This window comes from Jaculus jaculus, chromosome 1 (genome assembly GCF_020740685.1).
Source record: "Jaculus jaculus isolate mJacJac1 chromosome 1, mJacJac1.mat.Y.cur, whole genome shotgun sequence".
Lineage (NCBI taxonomy): Eukaryota > Metazoa > Chordata > Mammalia > Rodentia > Dipodidae > Jaculus > Jaculus jaculus.
The window spans coordinates 224140021-224162989 of NC_059102.1; the positions used below are offsets into that span (position 1 = coordinate 224140021).

Sequence of the window (22969 nt, forward strand, 5' to 3'; positions counted from 1 at the left end):
CTGCCACCCTCAGCCTCAGCCTGGGCTACAAACTTTCAGAGCCACCCCAAACTCCAGACCAGTCTGGGGACACTCACACATGTCCCTGAATTTCCTTCAGTATGAAAGTTTCTTCTTCTAAACCCCAACGCTGCAAAGACTTCCTCCAAGAAGCCTTTCTGGATTTTGGAGTCTCTCCAGCAACCCCTATCTAAAATGGCTCCCTGTAGAATTAGGTGTTCACAGGACCCTGCGGTTTGTGTCCATGAGGGCCTGACTGGAACCCTCAACACTTTCAATATCTCATGTGCTCACCCCAAAGCCTGTTTATTATTGCAGTGCTATGGATGGAATCTAGGGCCTTTGCATAAACTCCAAGACGTCTCCTCTGCAGAATCACACCCCTATTTTTATTTTTTTCAGGATGGCCTCAAACTCACAGCAATCTTCCTACCTCTGCGTCCTGAGTGCTGGGATTAAAGGTGTGAACCACCATACCGGACCATACAAATGATTTTCTCTTTTTAAAAAAATATTTTGCCAGGTGTGATGACACACACCTTTAATTCCAGCACTTGGGAAGCAGAGAAGGAGGATTGAAGTAAGTTTAAGGCCACCCTGAGACTACCAAGTGAATTTCAGGTCAGCCTGGGCTAGAACGAGACCCTACCTTGATATCCCCCCAAAATATATGTTTTATTTATTATTTTGAGAGAAAGAGAGAAATGCAGATAGAGAATGGGCACACCTGGACCTCCAGCCACTGCAAATGAAATCCAGATACATGCCACCTTGTGCATCTGGCTTACTTGGGAATTGAACCTGGGTCCTTAGGCTTCGCAGGCAAGTGCCTTAACTGCTAAGCTATCTCTCCAGCCCACAAATAATTTTCTATAATATCCCAGGGCAAGCCAGAGAAACTTGGCAGTCTGATGGGGGTTTTCCAAAGAGACGCTGGCCGGTGGCATTGGTGTGGAGTGCCCATGTTCACAGTGCAGCTTTGTGGCTTGTGTCCATTTTGCAGGTGGCCCTTCCTCCACATCACCAGGAGACTCAGGGATGATGGGAATGGGAAATGCTCAAGGCTTTTAGGAAATCTCACTCTGTTTTTCCCGTTCAATGGTTTCTTTGGTGGCAGGGTGTGATTTTCCTGTGTCTGTTTTCTTCAGCTTGGCGGGTGTCTGGTTTGTCTGATTTTTTTTTTTTTTTTTTTTTTTGGTTTTTTGGAGGCAGGCCTAGAATTCGCTATGTAGTCTCAGGGTGGCCTTGAACTCATGGAAATCCTTCTACCCCTCCCAAGTGCTAGGATTAAAGGAGTGGGCCACCATGCCTGGCCTACGCTTTTCTTTTCATTTTCTTTTTTGTATTTATTTAAGAAGGAAAAAGAATAGGTGTGCCAGTGCCTCCAGCTGCTGCAAATGAACTCCAGAAGCATATGCCACCTTGTGTATCTGACTTACATGGGTCCTGGGGAATCAAACCTGAGTCCTTTGGCTTTGCATGCAAAGACCTTAACCTCTAAGCCAGCTCTCCACCCCTTGCCATTTTCTTAAAGCAATCTGTGTGGAGTCTTGCTCTGAGTCTGGGCTCCTGCTATTCCCACTCACATTGCTGTGGCATGAGGCAACTTTACTTTTTTATGTTGTTTGTTTTTTCAAGGTAGGGTCTCACTCTAGTCCATGCTGACCTAGAATTCCCTATGTAGTCTCAGGATGGCCTTAAATTTACAGCAATCCACCTACCTCTGCCTCCTGAGTGCTGGGATTAAAGGCGTGCCACCATGTCCAGCTACTTTTCTTTTCTTTTTTTTAATATGTTATTTATATGCAAGAGTTGAGAGAAGAATGGGGCGTCCTGTCACTGCAAACAAACTCCAGATGCATGTGTCACTTTGTGTATCTGATTTTATGTGGGTACTGGGGAATTGAATCCAGGACTCCAGGTTTTGCACACAAGTGCCTTTAACCACTGAGCCATTTCTCCAGTCCCTCTCTCCTATATTGATGCTATCATCTTTTCCTCCTATTAATGCAAGTCTTGTGTAGATCGAGTAAGCCACTTTGTGTCTGGAGGACAGTATTGCAAGCACTCCTCCCCATCCTTTGGCGTTTATATTCTCTCCACCACCTCATCTGCAATGGTCCCTGAGCCCTGAAGGGCATGATAGAGATGTCTCTTTCAATGCTGAACACTCCTCTGTCACTTCTCAGCACTTTGTTGAGTTTTGAGTCATCCTGGTGGTCACCACAATCTCAAGAGAAGCTTCTCTAAAAAAAATTGAGAGTAGCATTAACATATGGGTGTAAACATAAGTATTTAGAGAGCAACTTAGTGGGCAGACTATATCCATTTAGCCACATAGCAGTAGTTTCCCCCGATAGGGCTTATGACCTCCCCAGCTATAGGCATTTTTTCTCATAGGCATTTAAAACAATATTTAAGGGCTAGAGAGATGGCTTTGCAGTTAAGTACTTGTCTGTGAAGCCTAAGGACCCCAGTTCAAGCCTCGACTCCTCAGGACCCACGTTAGCCAGGTGCACAAGGAGGCACATGCGTCTGGAGTTTGTTTGCAGTGGCTGGAAGCCCTGGCACACCCATTCTCTCTCTCTCTCACTCTTAAATAAATAAATAAAAATGAACAAAAACCCCCACAATATTTAAGGGCTGGAGAGATGGCTTTGAAGGTAAGCGCTTGCCTGTGAAGCCTAAGGACCCCAGTTCGAGGCTTGACTCCCCAGAACTCACGTTAGCCAAGTGCACAAGGGAGTGCACACATCTGGAGTTTGTTTGCAGTGGCTGGAGGTCCTGGTGCACCCAGGAACTCTCTGCCTCTTTTCCTCTCTCTCTCTCAAATAAATAATAAACAAAAACATTTAAAAAAGGAAAAAAAAACAAATATTTAATTATTTGTTTAAAAGAAACAGAGATAGATATTTGTCACTTTGTGCATCTGGCTTTACATGGGTACTGAGAAATCAAACAGGCTGTCAGGCTTTGCATGCAAGTATGTTTAATTGCTGAACCATCTCTCCAGCCCAATTAATAGGCTTTTGACTAGGTTTTCAGTACCAGGCAGGAATTCTCTCCAGTGGAGCAGGCCTCATGTCCAATCAAAATGGTTGGTTTTCCCTATAACAGATGTGCCACCATTGCACCAGCTGGCACATTCGGCCTGGCTCTCCAGCTGTAAAGCTTGCAGGGTCCGTTGCTGGTTAATACTGTTGATGGCTTTTCTCTCCTAAGGGCTGCCTAGGTCTTTCTATGATCACGACAGCTTGTCAACAGGGAGGAGGTTGCTATTGTCCACCTGCTGTGGCAGAGGTCATGCCCAGTGTCCACTCATGCCTTGCCATCCCCTGGGCTCTTGGAGCTTCCCCTGGGGACTGTAAGCCAGAATAAAAACTCCTCCCATCAGCAGCTTCCATGTTGCCCAGGACGGTTTGGAACTGGCAGTCCTCCCCAGCACTGAGGAGATAAAATCTTCCCCTCTCTCTTTTTCACTGCAACCTTGGACACCCTGTCTTTGCTCCACTACCGGTGGCCACATCTCCAGTCTTGGAAGGCCTGGCCTCCTGCAGGCCTGCGAGTGAGGTTCTAGATTCCTGTCCAGGACTCACGGCAGAGGTGTCCCAAGTTCTGTTTTGGAACAGATGGCTCTGGGGCAACTGCTCCTACCACACATGTATGAGGCCCTGGCCACCAGTGGTTCTGGCGTCTCTGGTGAGCTGGGCCTGTGGTTCCCAGCACTGAGACAGAGCGGCCTACTTCGGAAGCCTGTGAACTTTCCCGTCCCCGCCCGCCCCCGACTTTCCGTAAGTGACAGCAGGTCAGGAAGCGCAGGGGCCACACAGGAAGGAGTGGGGACTTTCCAGTTGCAGTCTCGGCCTCTGCACAGCCTGGTTCCCACCTGCAGGTAAGAGGTGGCCGTGCCCAAGGCTCCGACTCGCCAGGCCTGGAGCACAGGGCCAGCTGGGGCGCGGGAGAGGCCACGCGGGCAGCACCGCACTGCACACGGGGAGGAGGACGGGGGGGGGGGGGGTGTTAAGGGGCGCACGGCGCGTGCGCAGCGGAAAGCCCCTGGACCCATTGCCCCCGAGTTCCCAGCAGAGGGCGCGCTGTCCTGCGGGCGAATTGTGGAGTAAAAAACAGGACGACGCTGTGGGCCCAGACTCAATTTCTTTTTTTTGGTGGGGGGGTTTGAGGTAGGGTCTCTCTCTGGCCCAGGCTGACCTGGATTTTACTATGTAGTATCAGGCTAGTCTCGAACTCAGGGCCATCCTCCTACCTCTGCTTCTCAAATACTAGGATTAAAGGCGTGCGCCACCACACCCAGCCAGACTCAGACTCCATTCTTTTTTTGAGGCTTAGCCCAGGCTGGCTTCGAACTCATTCTGTAAGGAGCATAACTTCGAACTCTTGATGTTCCTGCTTCCACCTCCCCACTGCTGGGAGGACCATCACATCTAGGTTTTATTATTTTAACCAAATATTCTCTTTGCAGACTTCCGGTTGGTTTGAGTAGATCAACCTGTCCCCCACTTCCTCTCACCGGCCTCCAAACCTCACCCCTGGATCCACCCAGCTGGAAATTTTGAGCTCCTGGGTCCCTGGGGAGGAAGTCTTGTTGGGAGGGAAACAAGCCGGCCAACTGTACGTCAGTGATTATTTGATCATGCCCGCGTGCAGTATGGACAGCACAGGTGGAAAGGTAACAAACAGCTATAGATTGATTGCCGATGTCTGCCCTGAATGCAAAGTACGGGGATGTGAAGTCACACAGATCTGGGCAGAGGACCCCCTCATCTGGGAGTTTGTGTCTCCTCAACCCCCGCCCCCCGCAAACCATCCTCCTGTCCTTATCCTCTCATCCCACCCATCTCTGCCTGCCTGTTCCTCCCTTTTCCTTCCTTCCTTTCTCAGATGTCTGTCCGCCTAAGCTAGCACTGAGGGCTACTCTCCCCTGTCACTCACAGGCCACACTGATGGCGCCTCCAAGTGAGGAGACGCCCCTGATCCCTGAGCGCTCCTGCAGCTTGTCCTCTTCAGAGGCGGGGGCCCTGCACGTGTTGCTGCCCCCTCGGGGTCCCGGACCTCCCCGGCGCCTGTCGTTCTCCTTTGGGGACCATCTAGCAGAAGATCTGTGTGTGCAGGCTGCAAAGGCCTCTGGTGAGTGGGTGTCTGGAGGACTAGATAAGCGGCCTGCGTGGGGCCTAGATGTGTGTGGGGGGGATAATCAGCATGGGGCTGGGGCTTGGAGGGACAAGAGGAAGTTTTGTAAGGGAAGAGGGCAGTCCAGAGGTGTGGTGGCACATGACAAGAACAGTAGGTCATACCTTGACATAAAGGGTATAGTGGGGGCTACGGAGATGGCTTAGCAGTTAAGGCACTTGCTTGCACAGGTTCAAGTACCCAGTAACCACTTAAAACCAGATGCACAAAGTGGCACATGCATCTGGAGCTCATCTGAAGCACCGGAGGCCCTGATGTGCTCATTCACTCCATCAAATAAATAAATAAGAATATTTAAAAATCGCAAAGTTCAGGCTGGAGGAATGACTGAGCAGTTAAGGCACTTGCTGGAGAAGCCTAAAGGACCCAGGTTCCATTCCCCAGTACCCACATAAGCCAAAAAGCACAAGGGGCTGCTTCTAGAGGTCATTTACAGTGGCTGGAAGCCTTGGTGTGTCTATTCGCTCTGCCTCTCTGTGCACTCTTAAAATGGATAAATTTAAAAAGAGAGAGACAGAAGTCTGGGAAGGGGCGCAGGTGATGGGGAGGGAGGGGGGCAAAAGAGGTAGATGGGGCCTTTCGTGGTGGTCCCTGCGTGTGTGGACTTGGTGGGCTGAAAGAGCTCTGTGAGGCCGTGTGGGTTCCCGGGGGCGAGCTGATCCCACCTGTCCAGGCATCCTGCCCGTGTACCACTCGCTCTTCGCTCTGGCCACGGAGGACCTGTCCTGCTGGTTCCCCCCAAGCCACATCTTCTCCGTGGAGGAAGTGGAAACCCAAGTCTTGGTCTACAGGCTCCGGTAGGAACCTCCTCTTCTCGAGGAGCCCAGTGTTAGAGGCTCCAGCAGAACCAGAGAGGGTGGGTCATCGCCAAGGTCACACCGCGCACGGTCATCCACGGCTGAGCCCACCCCACTCACCCCGCAGCTTTTACTTCCCCAACTGGTTCGGACTGGAGACCTGTCACCGGTTCGGGCTGCGCAAAGATGTCACCAGTGCTATCCTGGACCTGCCGGTCTTGGAACACCTCTTTGCCCAGGTCCGTGGTCAGGGGTGCTCAATCCGAGCTGAGGGCTCCAGGGGGGGACTTCTGGACCTGAGCGTGGTTGGGAGCTTAGCTGACCCCACTGTGGTCTGCCCTCAGCACCGCAGTGACCTGCTGAGCGGACGTGTGCCCTTGGGCCTGGGCCTCCAGGAGCAGGGCGAGGGCCTCGGCCTGGCCGTCCTGGACTTGGCGCGGATGGCGCGTGAACAGTCCAGGCCGCCCGCGGAGTTGCTGCACACGGTCAGGTGAGACTTCTGCCCACGAGTGGACCGCCTCTGCCCGCCTGGCCCCAGGGCGCAGGCTGTCCCCGCGCTGCCCGCCCTGAGAGACCCCTCCACCCACCTCACAGCTACAAGGCCTGCCTGCCGCCCGCCCTGCGCGACCTCATCCACGGCCTGAGCTTCGTGGCGCGCAGGCGCATCCGCAGGACCGTGCGCCGCGCCCTGCGCCGCGTGGCCGCCTGCCAGGCCGACCGGCACGAGCTCATGGCCAAGTACGTCATGGACGTGGAGCGGCTGCACCCGGCCGTGGCACACGAGACCTTCCGCGTGGGGCTCCCCGGGGCCGCGGGCGGACTGGACCGACGCGGGCTGCTTCACGTGGCCGGGGACACTGGCGTCGCGTGGAGCTCCGGCGAAAATGAGGTGTGAGGGCGGGGCCGGGGCGGGGCCGGGAGGAGGGAGCCGGGGTGGAGGAGGCCGGCGGGGGGCGGGGCCACCGGGGCGGAGCGTGCGATCGGGAAGGCGGGAATCAGCGGGTGAAGCTGGACCGCCCAGGGGTGTGGCGGGCTTAGGCGGGTGTGCTAAATTCGCGCGGGCAGAGCTTGTAGGGAGGGGCCAGCTTGCGGGCGGGTCTTGGTGAGGCAACTAGTTGGCGATGGAGTGGGCGGGGACGGAGTAAGGAGGCGCCGAGGCTGCGGGCGGGGCTCTTAGTGAGGGGTGGGATCGAGTTAGGGGATGGAAGGCATGTAGGAGGGTTGGAGGTCGGGTACTGTGTTGTGGGCGCGACTCCACAGGTCTTACCCTGGGGCAAGAAGGGGGCCGACTGGCAGGGGTGGGCGTGGCCTTAGGGTATAGTCTTGGGTCCGTGTTGGTGGGGTGTCGGCGAGGCAAGGTGCTTCCAGACTCAGCTTATCCATCCCCTCTTCTTCAGGCCTTTCAGCCCTTCTGTGACTTCCCAGAAATCGTGGACATCAGCATCAAGCAAGCACTGCGCCTCGGCCCGGCTGGGGAGCAGCGCCTGGTAACGATCACCAGGACAGACAGCCAGATCCTGGTGGGTGTGCAATCACCTCCTCTGATCCTTATCCTAAGCGCGGGGTAGGCTCTGTGGGGCTTTGTTGAGTGCTGAGGAGTTCATCCTCACAGGAAGCCGAGTTCCCTGGGTTGCCCCAGGCACTGTCCTTCGTGGCTCTCTTGGATGGCTACTTCCGCCTGACCTGTGACTCCAGTCACTACTTCTGCAAGGAGGTGGCCCCACCACGATTGCTGGAGGAGTTAGCTGAGCAGTGCCACGGCCCCATCACGTGAGGAGCCCAGTCAAGGCCACAGTGGGGTCACTTCCTGGCACCTCATTGTGCTGGACAAGGGGTCCCTCTTTCCTGCCTCTTTCTCTCCCTATTTGTCCCTCCACATAAATGGGGGGGCGGAGAGATAGCTTAGCGGTTAAGCGCTTGCCTGTGAAGCCTAAGAACCCTGGCTCGAGGCTCGATTCCCCAGGATCCACGTTGGTCAGATGCACAAGGGGGTGCACGCGTCTGGAGTTCGTTTGCAGTGGCTGGAGGCCCTGGGGCACCCATTCTCTCTTTCTCTCTGTCTGTCTATCTGCCTCTTTCTCTCTCTGTCACTTTCAAATGAATAAATAAAAATAAACCAAAAATTTTTAAAAATGGGAAGGTTTGTTGATGGGTTGTTTCCTGGGCAGAGTGCCCCAGCTACAGAGGGAGCAGAATTCAAACCCAAAAAGCTTGGGGATGTGACTCAATGGGAGAATGAGGGATGTGTGAGGACCTGGGTTACACTCCCAGCACTTAGAAAAGAAAATATATTGGGTGTGGTGGTGCACGCCTTTAATCCCAGCACTTGGGAGGCAGAGGTAGGAGGATCACGGAGAGTTTGAGGACACCCTGAAACTACATAGTGAATTCCAGATCAGCCTGGGATAGACAGAAGAAGAAAAAAGTAAACCTACTGTGTTCCTTGTCCCCTTTATCCCTCTCTCCTCACAGCCTGGATTTTGCCATCCACAAGCTTAAGACTGGAGGCTCCCTTCCGGGCTCCTACATTCTCCGCCGCAGCCCCCAGGACTTTGACAGCTTCCTTCTCACCGCCTGTGCCCAGGTTGGTTCACTGCTGCTGGCCAAGAGTACTTCCCAGAAGAGGTGACTTCTGTACTGAAGGGAATCATGGGGTGTACTTTGCTCCCTGTAAAGCCCTTATCTGTAGTCACAGAGGAGGCAAGAGGATGGTGAGTTCCAGGCCAGCCTACATAGCAAAAACCTGTCTCAAAAAAAGCAGGGGCTGGGCTGGAGAGATGGTTTAGCGGTTAAGTGCTTGCCTGTGAAGCCTAAGGACCCCGGTTCGAGGCTCGGTTCCCCAGGTCCCACGTTAGCCAGATGCACAAGGGGGCGCATGCGTCTGGAGTTCGTTTGCAGAGGCTGGAAGCCTTGGTGCGCCCATTCTCTCTCTCCCTCTGTCTTTCTCTCTGTGTCTGTCGCTCTCAAATAAATAAATTTAAAAAAAAAAGCAGGGGCTGGGGAAGGGAGTTAAAGCAGTTATAGGCACTCTCTTACAAAGCCTGATGACCTGAGTTCAGTTCCCCAGTACCCATGTAAAACCAGATGCACATGGTGGGGCATGTGTCTGGAGTTCATTTGCAGTGACTGTAGGCCCTGGTGCACCCATTCTTTCTCTTTCTGCTTGCATATATAAATAAAAATATAGGAGCCAGACATGGTAGTACACAACTTTAATCCCAGCATTTTAATCCCAGGAGGCAGAGGTAGGAGGATCACTGTGAATTCAAGGTCAGCCTTGGACTACATAGTGAATTTCAGGTCAGCCTGGGCTAGAATGAGACCCTACCTTGGCAAATAAAAAACAAAGAAAGGAAGGAAGGAAAGAAGGAAGGAGAAGGGAAGAAAAGCACTCTTGGCTCTGGAAGAGCAGCTATAGAGTTACAGAGAAGACAATGAGCCAGTGGTTCTCCAAGAAGGGGAGAGGAGAGGGGAGGTAGGTGCTGTGCTGCTGTCTCCCACTCAGGTCACCTTCCCCTTGGCAGACTTCCCTGGGCCCAGATTACAAGGGCTGCCTCATCCGTCGAGACCCCACTGGCACCTTCTCCTTGGCTGGCCTCAACCAATCTCACAGCAGCCTTCGGGAGCTCCTGGCCACCTGCTGGGGTGCTGGGCTGCATGTGGATGGGACTGTCCTGAGCCTCACATCCTGTTGCATCCCTAGACCCAAAGGTGAGTCATCTTCTCTTGCTCCCAACAGTTGTGGTGGTGGCAGAGGGTTGAGGGTAGGAAAAGGCTGTTCCTTGACTCTTAGACTGGAGCCAAATTTCAGGCATGGTTCCATCCATCAGTGCTGGGCTTGAGTGATGTGAGTCCTTAGGACTTGGTTTGTGTCAGGTTCCACTCCTTGGAGCTGAATTTCACACTGAGACAAACTTAGGTGACAGGACAAGTCCCTGGGTTGAGTCCTGGTTGTTACAATGTCACCTCCTTGTTGGTTCTTCTAGGGCCCTTTCCAGCTCACACCCCAGGCCCACAGTGGCTTCTCGGGGGGGGGGGGGTCCTCCTAAAAGTCAACTCTGCACCTGGAGTCCCAATCTCAGTGGTGTCTTCTGGGGGGACTCCACGCTAAGACTGGAAATCTGTAGCTCTTGAAGACTGACTGCCACAATTATCTTCCCGTTGCTGGGACAAAAAGCCTGACCTGAAGCAGCTTGTAGAGGGAGGGTTTCATTCTACTCCCGGTTTCTGGGGAAGTTCAGCATAGTGGAGAAAGCACAGCCCAGCAGGCAACCAGGGTGGGTGCTGCAAGAGGGAGCAAGCTCTGAGCACTCAGTAGTGGACTAATGAACCCCCAGGTCTGTCCCCAGCTCCAAGCCTCATCGTGCCAGGCTCCACCTGCCTGCCAGGCACTAAGCCCAAGGTCATATCACAGTGTGGCTCTGGGGGACATTGCACCACCAAACCACTCCAGAGACCTTGCTCCTGATCACCGCCATTTTCTGCTTCTCTCCATAGAAAAGTCCAATTTGATTGTGATCCGAAGGGGATGCAGCCAGGCCCCCATGTCCCCTGGTCAGGCCCAGCCCCATCGTACCCTGAGCCAAATGACCTTCCACAAGATCCCCGCTGACACTCTGGAGAGGGTAAGGGTCCCCATAGATGGGTATGTGCCAATCTGTGCCCAGTGACTCCCATCTCACCCAACTGTACTGTGTGGCCTCAGGCCCATCTCTGGGCTCCCCTGGCCTCAGTTTCCCCATCTCTGAGACAGGGCAACCCAGCCTGTCCTGCTGTCCCCTCCCTCTGCAGCATGAGAACCTCGGCCATGGCTCCTTCACCAAGATCTACCGTGGCCATCGCCACGAGGCCGTGGATGGGGAGACCCGCAACACGGAAGTCCTCCTGAAGGTGATGGACTCTAAGCATAGGAACTGTATGGAGGTGAGGCTGTGGGGACCAGAGAAATGACAAATTCAGAAATGAGCCAGATGCAGTGACACACATCTGCCCTTCTCAGCATGTGGGAGGCTGAGGCAGGAGGACTGCTTGAGCCTAGAAGTACAGAGCCAGCTTGGAGGGACATAGCATGGACCAACTCAAACGGAAGCAGACAGAAGCCCATAGTGACTATCAGCCATAGTCCAAGCAGAAAGGATGACAGGAAAAGGACTGCAGAAAGCCTTGGCTGTTTGAGCAGGAGAGAGGGGGGACAGAGGAAAAGAGGGAGTAGTGACAGGGCACCTGACACCTCATGAGCAAGAACATACTGGGAAGGGCTTAGTGTGAGACATGAGGTCACTTCTAGCAGGACTCACAGCCCCATCAGGACATGACCACAGTATGGATTGACTGTGCACTCTGGAGCCAAAGAGGGCTGTGGCCACTTGTATCCCCCACACCCTGGGTTGGTTTGTGAGTGCCGAGTTGGGGATCATTAGTGTTATCAGAAGTGAGCAGGACCCATACATGTTTCTCTTTTCCTGTCTCCCAGTCCTTTCTAGAAGCAGCGAGCTTGATGAGCCAGGTGTCTCACCCCCACCTGGTGTTACTCCATGGCGTCTGCATGGCTGACGACAGTAAGCTGCACGCCCAGCCCCACTGCACCCCCAGCCCTGCTGCTCCACCACACCCCATCCCCAGGCCCCTGGGTCCCCCTCTCTCTGTGGCCTCACTCACTGGCATCTACTCAGTTCAGTAGCTACTAAACATCAGTTCAGTATGTGGCAGGATGGGTGGGAGCCAAACCTTTAGAGCAAACAGTGGGTTCCCCTCCAAACCCTGCCCTTCCCTGTGGCCACCAGGCACCATGGTGCAGGAATTTGTCCACTTGGGAGCGATTGACACCTACCTGCGCAAGCGTGGCCACCTGGTCCCTGCCAGCTGGAGGCTGCAGGTGGTCAAGCAGCTGGCTTCTGCCCTCAACTACCTGGTAAGCTCCTCTGCCCCCTCCTCATAGCTTCCTCTGGGTGGAGGGGGAAGTGAGAGTAGGCTCTGTAGCACAGATTGAGTCTGGTGGTAAGGATGTAAGAGAGGGCATTTTAATTTTGTTTATTTTTATTTATTTATTTGAGAGCAACAGACAGAGGGAGAAAAAGGCAGAGAGAGAATGTGTGCACCAGGGCCTCCAGCCACTGCAAAGGAACTCCAGACGCATGCACCCCCTTGTGCATCTGGCTAACATGGGTCCTGGGGAATCAAGCCTCAAACTGGGGTCCTTAGGCTTCACAGGCAAGCACTTAACCGCTAAGCCATCTCTCCAGCCCAAGAGAGGACTTTTTTTTTTAAATCTTTTCACAATTTTTATTAACATTTTCCATGATTATAAAAAATATCCCATGGTAATACCCTCCCCCTCCCCTGCACTTTCCCCTTTGAAATTCCATTCTCCATCATATTACCTCCCCGTATCAATCATTCTACTTACATATATACAATGCCAACCTATTAAGTACACCCCTCCCTTCCTTTCTCTTCCCTTTATATCTCCTTTTAAACTTACTGGCCTCTGCTACTAAGTATTTTCCTTCTCACGCAGAAGCCCAATCATCTGTAGCTAGGATCCACATATGAGGGAGAACATGTGGCGCTTGGCTTTCTGGGCCTGGGTTACCTCACTTAGTATAATCATTTCCAGATCCATCCATTTTTCTGCAAATTTCATAACTTCTTTTTTCTTTACCATTGAGTAGAACTCCATTGTATAAATGTACCACAGCTTCATTATCCACTCCTCAGTTGAGGGACATCTAGGCTGGTTCCATTTCCCAGCTATTATAAATTGAGCAGCAATAAACATGGCTGAGCACGTACTTCTAAGGAAATGAGATGAGTCCTTAGAATATATGCCAAGGAGTGCTATAGCTGGGTCATATGGTAGATCAATCTTTAGCTGTTTTAGGAACCTCCACACTGTTTTCCACAATGGCTGGACCAGATTGCATTCCCACCAGCAGTGTAGAAGGGTTAAGAGAGGACATTTTAGAATGAGGGCACAGCATGTGGACAGGCTGCTCAGAGTGGGAGAACACAAGTGGACAGCACTGGGCATCTGTGTGTGTCACGGGGGAGGGAGGAAGGCTTTTTAAAAGAAAGAACTCTGGAATTGGGGCTTTGAAGGTTGAGTAGTTCATTAAGGAGAAAAAGGAGCATGTGTCAGATGAGGAACAGCCTGGACAAAGGTTTTTAGGCTAGAACATGTCCTGCCTCCTGTCAGTCATTGGGAGTCCAGATGACAGTGTGAAGAGGAGTTTTTCAGAAAATAGAATAAGCCTCATGGCAGGCCCAGGCACTTCAATTGTGGAGCTAGAGTAGGGTGACATGACTACAGGAGTGGGTCAGAGTTGTCTGGGCAGTACCAGGTGCTGGCTATGAGGAGGATAGGAGTTTGCCCTTCAGTGCACTCATTCCTCCAAGCCTCTCTGGTTCTTCCCTGTGCCTGATTCCCCTTAGGAGGACAAAGGTCTCCCCCATGGCAATGTGTCCGCCCGGAAGGTGCTCCTGGCTCGGGAGGGGGCCGATGGGACCCCGCCATTCATCAAGCTAAGTGACCCCGGTGTCAGTCCCACGGTGCTCAGCCTGGAAAGTAAGTCGTTGTAAATCTCACTTCACCACGCAAGGAAGAGGGTGACTCACCTGGTCCTCCTCAGGACCTACACCGTGACCCTTTTGCTATCCCTCAGTGCTTGCCGACAGGATCCCCTGGGTGGCCCCCGAGTGTCTCCGAGGATCTCAGATGCTTGGCTTGGAGGCTGACAAGTGGGGGTTCGGCGCTACAGTCTGGGAGGTGTTCAGTGGAGTCCCGATCCCTATCAGCTCCCTGGAGCCCGCCAAGGTCAGAACAGCCACCGAGCTGGGGAGTGGGCCTTCTGAGGGTGCATCCCTGTGACTCCCCCTCCCCATCCTCTGCCTCAGAAACTCCAGTTCTATGAGGACCGCCAGCAGCTGCCAGCCCCCAAGTGGACAGAGCTGGCCCTGCTCATCGGGCAGTGCATGGCATACGAACCCAGCCAGCGGCCCTCCTTCCGTGCCATCCTTCGGGACCTCAACAGCCTCATTACCTCAGGTGACACTGGGCGGCAGGGTGGCTGGCACTGCCTTGTCCTGCTGTCTACCTCAGAGTGGCCTGTAGCCTGGGGAGGTTGGGGAGGTACTTAACACAGTAGTGACCTCACGATTCAACATATTTGTGTTTTCTTGAGATCATCTTGCTGGGTACCCAGGCTGGACTGGAACTCCCAAGTGAGCCTCCAGATCTCATTGTATGGCTGTTGTGTCCTTTCAGGCCTGTTGCCACGGGGAATTGTAGTATTATGGTTTATCTCTGGGTGTCAATTTGACAGGATTTGCAATCACTGTGGAAACAAATCTCTGGTCCTGTCTGAGGAACTGTGTAGATGAAACTAGTTATGGTGAGAGGACCCAACCTAACCACTGTCATCCCATGGGCTGGGCTCCTGGACTGGGTATAAAGGGGAGAGCTGTGGGGCATGGTAGCGCAAACCTTTATTCCCAGCACTTGGGCAGCTGAAGTAGGAGGATCGCTGTGAGTTCAAGGCCAGCCTTGGCTAGAGTGGTTTCCAGTCTAGCCAAAGCTAGAATGAGACCCTAGTTCATTGTGGAGGACAAAACAAAAACAGGAGAAAACTGTGCATCAGGCATCACTGTTTCTTCCTGCTGGTTGCTGTGATGATGCGATGCTGCCTCTGCCATGGTAGGATGTGCTGCCAGAAAATACCACACCTAGCAGATTAGCGAAGGAAAGTGTTAATCTTTCAATCAGAGAAGTTCCATCAGGGTGGCGAAAGGATAGTGGCAGGAGCATGGGATGACTCTACTAACCCAGAAACCCCCTCACAGACAGAATCTGAAGTTTGTTTCCATGATGATCATAAATCCCGTCAAGTTGACACCCAGAGATGAACCATCACACAGAGTGTGTGCTGTACAGGAGGGGTGACTCCCTTCCTCCTCAGAAGGAACCCCTGTGTTTGCAGTGGACAGACACAGCAAATCCATTCACTGTCTCCTCAGATTATGAGCTGCTCTCAGACCTGACACCGGGCGACCTGGCACCCCGAGAGGGGCTGTGGGGCGGCACCCAGCTCTATGCTTGCCAGGACCCCACGATCTTCGAGGAGAGACACCTCAAGTACATCGCACAGCTGGGCAAGGTGAGGTGGGCAGGGCTGGGCGGGCAGCGGGGGCGGGGGAGGGAAGAAGATGGGGTGTGACCCAAGTCAGGATATCAGCTCCTTGTTCCCCAGGGCAACTTTGGCAGTGTGGAACTGTGCCGCTATGACCCACTGGGGGACAACACAGGCGCCCTGGTGGCCGTGAAGCAGTTGCAGAACAGTGGGCCTGACCAGCAAAGGGACTTCCAGCGCGAGATCCACATCCTCAAGGCGCTGCGCAGCGACTTCATTGTCAAGTACCGAGGCGTCAGCTATGGGCCAGGTGAGCCGCCAGTCGGCAAGGGCTCGGGTTGGACCCATCCTCTGCGTGTTCCCCTCCCGACGGGGCCTCGTGGAGAGGGGCATTGATCTCTTGTGCCTCAGATATGTAGCTGAGGTTCAAACAAGCCAATGCCGGGGCGGAAGGCGGGCAGGCGTTGTCCCCGCAGCCCACAGCCTCGGGAGGCCGCAGGGGGGGACCGTGGCCCGGAAAGATGGTGGGATGGGGGTGGCTCTGAACCACCTCGACATCTCGGCAGGTCGCCAGAGCCTGCGGCTGGTGATGGAGTTCGTGCCCGGAGGCTGCCTTCGCGACTTCCTGCAGCGCCACCGCGGGCGCCTGGGCGCCAGCCGCCTGCTGCTGTTCGCCTGGCAGATCTGCAAGGTGCGTGCGGGGTCAGGGGTGGGGAGGGCTCTGCTGGGCTCCGCTCAGGTGCTCAGCCCCCCTACCCCCACCGCAGGGCATGGAGTACCTGGGTGCGCGCCGCTGCGTGCACCGCGACCTGGCGGCGCGCAACATCCTGGTGGAGAGCGACGCGCACGTACGCATCGCCGACTTCGGTCTCGCCAAGCTGCTACCGCTGGGCAAGGACTACTACGTGGTCCATCAACCGGGACAGAGCCCGGTCTTCTGGTGGGGACCGCGCCCGTCGTCGAGCCCCGCCCTCTCTGTATCAGAAGTGCGCAGGCCACACCCACAAGCGGCACTGGCCCCGCCCCTCTGCCCCTAGTCATGCTCCCGCCTACTCCTAAGGGCCCGGTCCTTTTCCCCGCCCCACTACCCAGGCCTCGGCCATCACGAGGCTGGCGTCCCAGACTCACGCGGCTCTCATACTCGAGCGATGCGCCCAGGAAAGAACATGTCAGGCCCGGGGCTGATGTCACAGCACCCCTGCCGGGTTCTGCATTAGGACCTGACGCGCCCCGCCCCCCAGGTACGCCCCCGAGTCCCTGGCGGACAACGTCTTCTCGTGCCAGTCTGACGTGTGGAGCTTCGGGGTGGTCCTGTACGAGCTCTTCACCTACTGCGACAAGAGTTGCAGCCCCTCGGCCGTGAGTCCCAGAGGTTCCCGGCTGCGGGCGCGAGGGTCCGTCTCATCAAGCACCTCGCAGGGCTTGCCACTCATGGCCATGGCCTTAGGCACCGTCCACCCAGGCTCCTCCCGGCCCCACCTCTCGACGCACCACCCCTCCACTGCGGCCCCGCCCACGTGGCCCGGTCCTCACCCTAGCCCCGCCCCACGCTGCCCTGTCCTTCCTCATAGCTCCGCCCCAGCTGCCCACTCGTGGTGCACCGTTCCCCCATTGCCCCAGTCCCACCCCTCCCACCGTAACCGCGCCCCTTATTTAGCGCCGCCCACCCCCGCAGGAGTTCATGCGCTTGATGGGCGCGGAGCGAGAGGGACCCGTGCTTTGCCGTCTCCTGGAGCTGCTGGCCGAGGGCCGCAGGCTGCCTGTGCCACCCGCCTGTCCCCGCGAGGTGAGCGGGTCTGCCAGCCTCCCTGCCCCAGGGCCTTCTCCACTATGTCCCGATGGCAAGTTATGGACGTTTGCCGAATCTCAGTTTACCCGGTTCCAAAGGAGCACCATGGCCTTGCATGCTGCTGGCGCTGCTGGTTTTTACCTTTTCTTATTTTCTCGAGACAAGGTCTCACTGTGTAGTCCAGCCTGGCTTCAAACTCGCTCCGCTCTTTCCTTAATCTCCTCAATGCTGCCAGACAGGCACCATCATACCCTATAAGTGCATGCATTCAAAGAAAAAATAAGTTTTGGGGCTAAGAGATGGCTTAGCGGTTAAGGCTCTTGACTGAAGCATAAGGACCTACATAAGCCAGATGCACAAGGCGGTGTATGTACCTGTAGATAGCTTAGTGGTTAAGGTGCTTGCCTGAGAAACCTAAGGACCTACGATTGATTCCCCAGTTAGCCAGTTGCACAGGTGGGACATGCATCTGGAGTTTGCAGTGGCTGGAGGCCCTGTGTGTGCTCATTCTATCCGCCTATTCCTCTGTCTCTCAAAAAACTATAAAATATTTAAATTTTTTTTCGCTTACTTTTATTTATTTCAGAGCAACAGACAGAGAAAGAGGCAGAGAGAGAGAGAGAGAGGGAAGGAGGGAGGGAGGGGGAGAGAATGGGCGCGCCAAGGCCTCCAGCCACTGCAAACGAACTCCAGACGCATGCGCCTCCTTGTGCATCTGGCTAACGTGGGTCCTGGGGAATTGAGCATCGAACCGAGGTCCTTAGGCTTCACAGGCAAGCGCTTAACCGCTAAGCCATTTCTCCAGCCCTAAAATATTTTTTAAAAGGATTTAAAAAATGTTTGAGGAGTACCAGGGCCTCTGGGAGCAGGGAGAGGGCATCCCCAGTGGCCCACACCACACACAGGCGCAAAAGGGAAACAGACACATTTAGTAGCATTGCACTGCGGGTAATCCCAGCAATCTAGAGGCCGAGGCAAGAGGACTTCCAAGAGCTTGAGGTCAGCCTGGTCTGGGTAGTGTTTTCCAGGCTGGCCTGGGCTATCAAGACGCTGTCTCGAGAGAGAAAAAAAAAAAAAAAAAAAAAAAAAAAAAAGCAGGCGTGGCTGGGACTGGAGGGAGGTGACAGAGGGATGGGTAGCATTGGTGGTATTAGGGCACATTTGCTTTTAGCCACGGAAGGAGGCCGAGCAGGTGTGGAAAGGGATCTAATCTGAATTACTAAACTGCTAATGGCAGTCGTCTTCAAGCACCCACTGTCTCCTCTCCCTCCTCAGGTTCAGGAGCTCATGAAGTTGTGCTGGGCACCCAGCCCTCAGGAGCGGCCGTCCTTCAGTGCCCTGAGCCCTCAGCTGGACGTGCTGTGGCAAGGAAGTCCAGGGTAGCCTCCACCGGGTGTGGTGCCTTGCCTGCTGGCCCCTTTCCAAGACAGACACCATTCCACTCCCTGCTACTGGCTGCTGACCTGAAGCAGGGCACCGCCCCTCACAGCATCCAAGTCTTCACCAAGTGCCCTGGGTTTGCAAAAAAAAAAAAAAAAAAAAAACAATGGTTCCCCTCCCCACCTCTGGAGGCAAGGGATAAAATTTAAGCCCCTCCCACCCTATCCCTTTCAGCTTGAATGGGTGACATTAATTTCCCTTTACATAGATAATCCCAGGTCTCCAATCACCTCTCCTGGCCTGTTTGAAAGCCTCCCTCCCCCAAACTCATTCATCTCTCTGAACCCCAACTTTCATGTCCTCATAGTTTCCCTGTCAGTATGAAAGCACTGCTCTGGACTCCATATCTGTCCTGTCCAAGAGTCTGGGATGGTGTATGTGACCTGCAGTGGCTGGGGCTGGGGGGCTCCTGGGGAACTGGGATGAGGCCTCGGGAGTGTGTGTGGAGTGATTCAAGTTCAGAGGCAGGTGGTTTGTGGCTGAACTTGCTCAGGAGGGTGAGGTTGTAGCCTGGAGAAGGGACAGCAGGAAGAGGCCTTGGCTGGGACCCCAAGGACACATATCCTCCCGTCATGCCCCAGCTGAGGGCCTTGGCCCTACTGAGGAACAGTGTGCTCTGGGGGGCAGCTGGAGGCCAAGGCAGGGGGAGACCAGCAGAGGCCAGCTGCCAGACTGGCCCTGTGCATACCCAGAACAGAGAGAGAGGGGTTAAGGCTGCCCTCACCCTCGAAAGACCCGATGTCAGGGGAAGGGCAAGGGGGCTGCCTTCTCCCAGCCTCAGTTTCCCTTTTGGCAAAACTGAATCAAATATGCCCTTCTACATTTCTGTGCATAAGGATCTTACTATGCAGCTGGGGCTTACCTCAACCTTGTGGCAATTCTCCTGCCTCAGCTTCCCACCACTATACCTGAGGTGGCCTTTTGTTGACTTAGAAAGTTAGGAGGATAGCCGGGCGTGGTGGTGCACGCCTGTAATCCCAGCACTTGGGAGGCAGAGGTAGGAGGATTGCCATGAGTTCGAGGCCACCCTGAGACTACATAGTGAATTCCAGGTCAGCCTGGGCTAGAGTGAGACCCTACCTCAAAAAACCAAAAAAAAAAAAAAAAAAAAAAAGAAAGTTAGGATAACTAAATTTTGTTTTGTTAGTCAGCATGTTTTGAACCGCCTTACATCTTACATGTTGTCACCTCTATAGAAGCGATGCATTGCTTGGTTTAGACAGAAACTTGCTATTCCACCTACACCAAGCTAAAAAAGAAAAAGAAAAAAAAAAAAGACTTTCGCATAATTGTTTCCTAACTGGTAACATTGTACATTCTTAGGAGATTAGTAATTGTGTGAAATTTACTTATACTGTTTCTAAGTTTTTCAGCATAGTCATTACACTTCAGCAGGGAATCTTGAGTATACTTTACAGACAGAGTGAACTTAAAAATTTAAATGTCAAGAGATTATGGCTTAATTACTTTTGTCCTATTGGGGGAAAAAAGAAACCATCTTTTAAAAAGAATGATATGCTGTATACCCTTGGTTTTTGTTTTGTATTGTATTTGACATGTGATTTTTTTTTTTTTTTGAAGAAAAGAGTAATAAAAATCTGATAGTCGAAAAAAAAAAAGAAAAAGAAAGTTGGGAGGGCAGGCTGGAGAGATTGTTCAGTGGTTAAGGCGCCTGCCCGCAATAACTAATTCCCCAGTACCCACATAAGCAAGATGCAGAAGGTGGCACATGAGTCTGGAGTTCATTTGCAGTGGCTGGAGACCCTGGTGCAGCCATTCTGTCCATCCTGCCTCCCCACCCCAACCACCAAATAAACTAAGAAAAAACAAGGATGGGAGGGAAAGACTCCTGGCACAGTGCTCTGACCCTCACCATGACCACAGCCTTGACCTCCCTTGTCAGTTCTGCACACTATGTTCCTGTCAAGGCCCCTAGGAACTATAAGGATGCTCCTCTGGCCAGCTGGGACCACCCACTGGCCACCATGCACCCACGTCTCCCCGCCTGGGCGCTGGTTCTGCTCGTCCCAGTTTTAGGGGCTGCATTGAGCTTCCCAGAGGCCCGTGACAAGCTGTGCGGCCACCACTTCGTGCGCACGTTGGTGCGGGTGTGTGGGGGTCCACGCTGGTCCCCCCAGGCTGGGCAGCCCTTCCTGGCTGGCGACCGTGAGTGGGGAACAGGTGGAGGTGGGGTGTCACCTTACTGGAGTCTTCATGAATTTCTGCTTCTTAATTTGTTTGGGGTATTTGAGACACAGTCTCATGTAGCTCAGGCTGAGGGTGATGGTCAGGCTTTCTCCTCATCCTCTAGAAAGCTGGGTGACAGGTGAGAGCCACCAGACCCCATTGTCATAGGGATGGATTTTCTTTTGTCCTGAGCACTGGGGATGGAACCGGCAAGTCAGCTGCCTCTGCCCTTGAACCCTTCACCTAGTCCTCTGTACCTGGTCCCTCTGTGCAGGGCCTGTAGGACAGGTCTGAGTGCTTGGTGTCACACTCCTGAGTCCCTTTTCTCCCTATGCAGGGTGGGGGTGTGCAGAAGAGAGAGACCCTGTGAGTGTGTATCTCCAGGGTGCAGGAGTCCAGGTCGCCTGCCACCTGTGAGACTTTGAGACCCTCCGTCCTTCTCTGACCAGATTCCAGGGACTCACGGGCCTCTGCTGGGGGGAAGCAGCTCTTTGTGCAATCCTATAGGAGGAACAGTGCTCCCGAGGCAGGGCCTGGGGATGGGACAAGAGCCTGAAATAGGGGCTAGGTACACAGCAGGTGCCTAACTGCTCATCGTTCTCATTTGGTGCACAGTGAGTTCGTGCGAGCCACTCATCTGGATGTGGCAAGAAAGCATGTGGCATGAGGGGTAAGTGTTCACAATGACCACTGTTGCTGCTAAATTTATTACACTCTGTCCCCAGAGGAGCTTCTGCAGTGGCTGGAGGGACGACATCTCCTCCATGGGATGGTAGCCGATGGGGACCCCGTGATGGAGCCTGGCCTGCAGTCTCTCCCCTATGCTTCTGTCCACAACCGGCGCCATCGACGCACGGTGACCACTAACCCCGCACACCGCTGCTGTATCACTGGCTGCACCCAGCAGGACCTGCTGCGTCTCTGTCCTCATTGAGCCTCATTTGGTGTGGCTGTGCTCTGGGGGGGGGGGAACTGGGGCTCACAGGGGTGAGGTCTGGCAAGCATTCTTAATTACCTCCTGGGACAGGAGGCCCACCACCTACCCCAGGCCTATGTGACTGTCACTGAGGGCCACATGTCCTCCCTGCAGAGGATCCGCCAACATGTCCCCTACTTGCCTGGAGGTTGTGGGTCCCTTTCTTGCAGCCTCTCCATGGCCAATAAAGTAGAAAAGCAATGTTGTGTGTGTTTTGGTTTTTCGAGGTGTGTGTGTGTGGGGGTAGGGTTTCACTCTAGCTCAGGCTCTCCTGGAATTCACTATGTAGTCTCAGGGTGACCTTGAACTCATGGTGATCCTCCTACCTCTGCCTCCTGAATGCTGGGATTAAAGGCGTGCGCCACCACGCCCGGTTTGTTGTGTGTTTTGTCTAGAAAAGGGGACGACCCTGCGGCTGGAGTGGCCCCTGTGTGGGACTCTAGCCACCCACAGACCTATGCCAAAATAAACACCAGAGTCAGGATAACTTGAGGTCCCTGCGGAAACTGAAGCCTGGGGGGATGGCTGCTTGGGCACTAGTGGCTAGCTGCAGGACTTGAACCTCATTCTCTCCCAGGGCCCATGGGTACCCCTAGACTCCAGGCCTGGCTTGCATGGTGGTCACAGAGGGCCACCAGAAGCCCAGGTGGGGTGTGTGAGCCAGAGGAGAGTCCTTGGATCAGCCCAACTCTCAGCTTGGCCCAGAACCCTACAGCCCAGAACCCTACAGCCCAGCAGTCAGTCATGTCCCTTCTGGAAAAGCCAGGGACTTGTTATTCTGTTCAGCCCCCAGGGCCACCCTGACCTGTGACCTCCTGACCCCTCTCCTCACCTCTTTCTGAATTGCTTCTTCTAGACACTGTGGGCTCTCCCCACACTGTGGCCCAAGTGCTGCTCACAGCCAGGCCAGGTGGGTCCTCTTTCCTCCTCCTACTGTCCCCTCAAATATCACCTCTGCAGGAAATTACCTAAACTCCTGGCTGTTTTGCATGTGTGCCTATCTGCATGTTTGCGTGTGTATGTAGGGTCAGAGGTCCACATCCAGTGGGTCTGCATTGAACCCCATAGCTCACCGCTTGGCTGGTCTGGCTGGGATCCTCATGTCTAGTCTCCCAGTGCTGGGACGAAAAGTGTGTGCCACCACACCAGGCTTTTACATAGGTGCTGGGAACTGAATTCAGGTCCTCAGGTGTGTGTGGCCAGCACCTTACCAGCTGAACCATTGCCCCAACCCCTGGTTTTCTTTTCTATTTAATTTCTATTTATTATTTAATTGAGAGAGAGAGAGAGAGAGAGAGAGAATGAGAATGGGCACACCAGGGCCTCCAGCTGCTCCAAATGCATGTGTCACCTTGTGCATCTGGCTTACGTGGGTCCTGGGGAATTGTTAACTTATCTCCCCAGACCAAGTCCCTGGTTTTCTTAACCTGCTTCTGGAGACTTCCTA

The 22969-nt window shown here is 54.0% G+C and overlaps 2 protein-coding genes across 2 annotated transcripts; both read left to right on the top strand.

Moving 5' to 3' along the window:
* Positions 1 to 4477: 4477 nt before the first annotated feature.
* On the top strand, positions 4478 to 19405 carry Jak3 (Janus kinase 3). Its single transcript, XM_004666029.2, has 24 exons — positions 4478 to 4687; positions 4953 to 5145; positions 5882 to 6005; positions 6133 to 6244; positions 6350 to 6495; positions 6600 to 6894; positions 7403 to 7525; positions 7618 to 7775; positions 8478 to 8589; positions 9530 to 9716; positions 10503 to 10630; positions 10797 to 10928; positions 11479 to 11563; positions 11789 to 11916; positions 13437 to 13569; positions 13667 to 13818; positions 13899 to 14049; positions 15018 to 15157; positions 15251 to 15440; positions 15697 to 15821; positions 15898 to 16070; positions 16372 to 16489; positions 16806 to 16916; positions 18195 to 19405. Exons 1-24 carry the CDS (start codon positions 4652 to 4654, stop codon positions 18300 to 18302), a joined length of 3360 nt encoding a protein of 1119 aa, XP_004666086.2. The 5' UTR covers positions 4478 to 4651; the 3' UTR covers positions 18303 to 19405.
* A 678-nt stretch (positions 19406 to 20083) lies between these two features.
* Positions 20084 to 21483, top strand: Insl3 (insulin like 3). The gene is made up of 2 exons (XM_004666030.2): positions 20084 to 20525; positions 21272 to 21483. The coding sequence occupies exons 1-2, from the start codon at positions 20192 to 20194 to the stop codon at positions 21478 to 21480; spliced, it is 543 nt and encodes a 180-aa protein (XP_004666087.2). The 5' UTR covers positions 20084 to 20191; the 3' UTR covers positions 21481 to 21483.
* The last annotated feature ends 1486 nt before the right edge of the window (positions 21484 to 22969 follow it).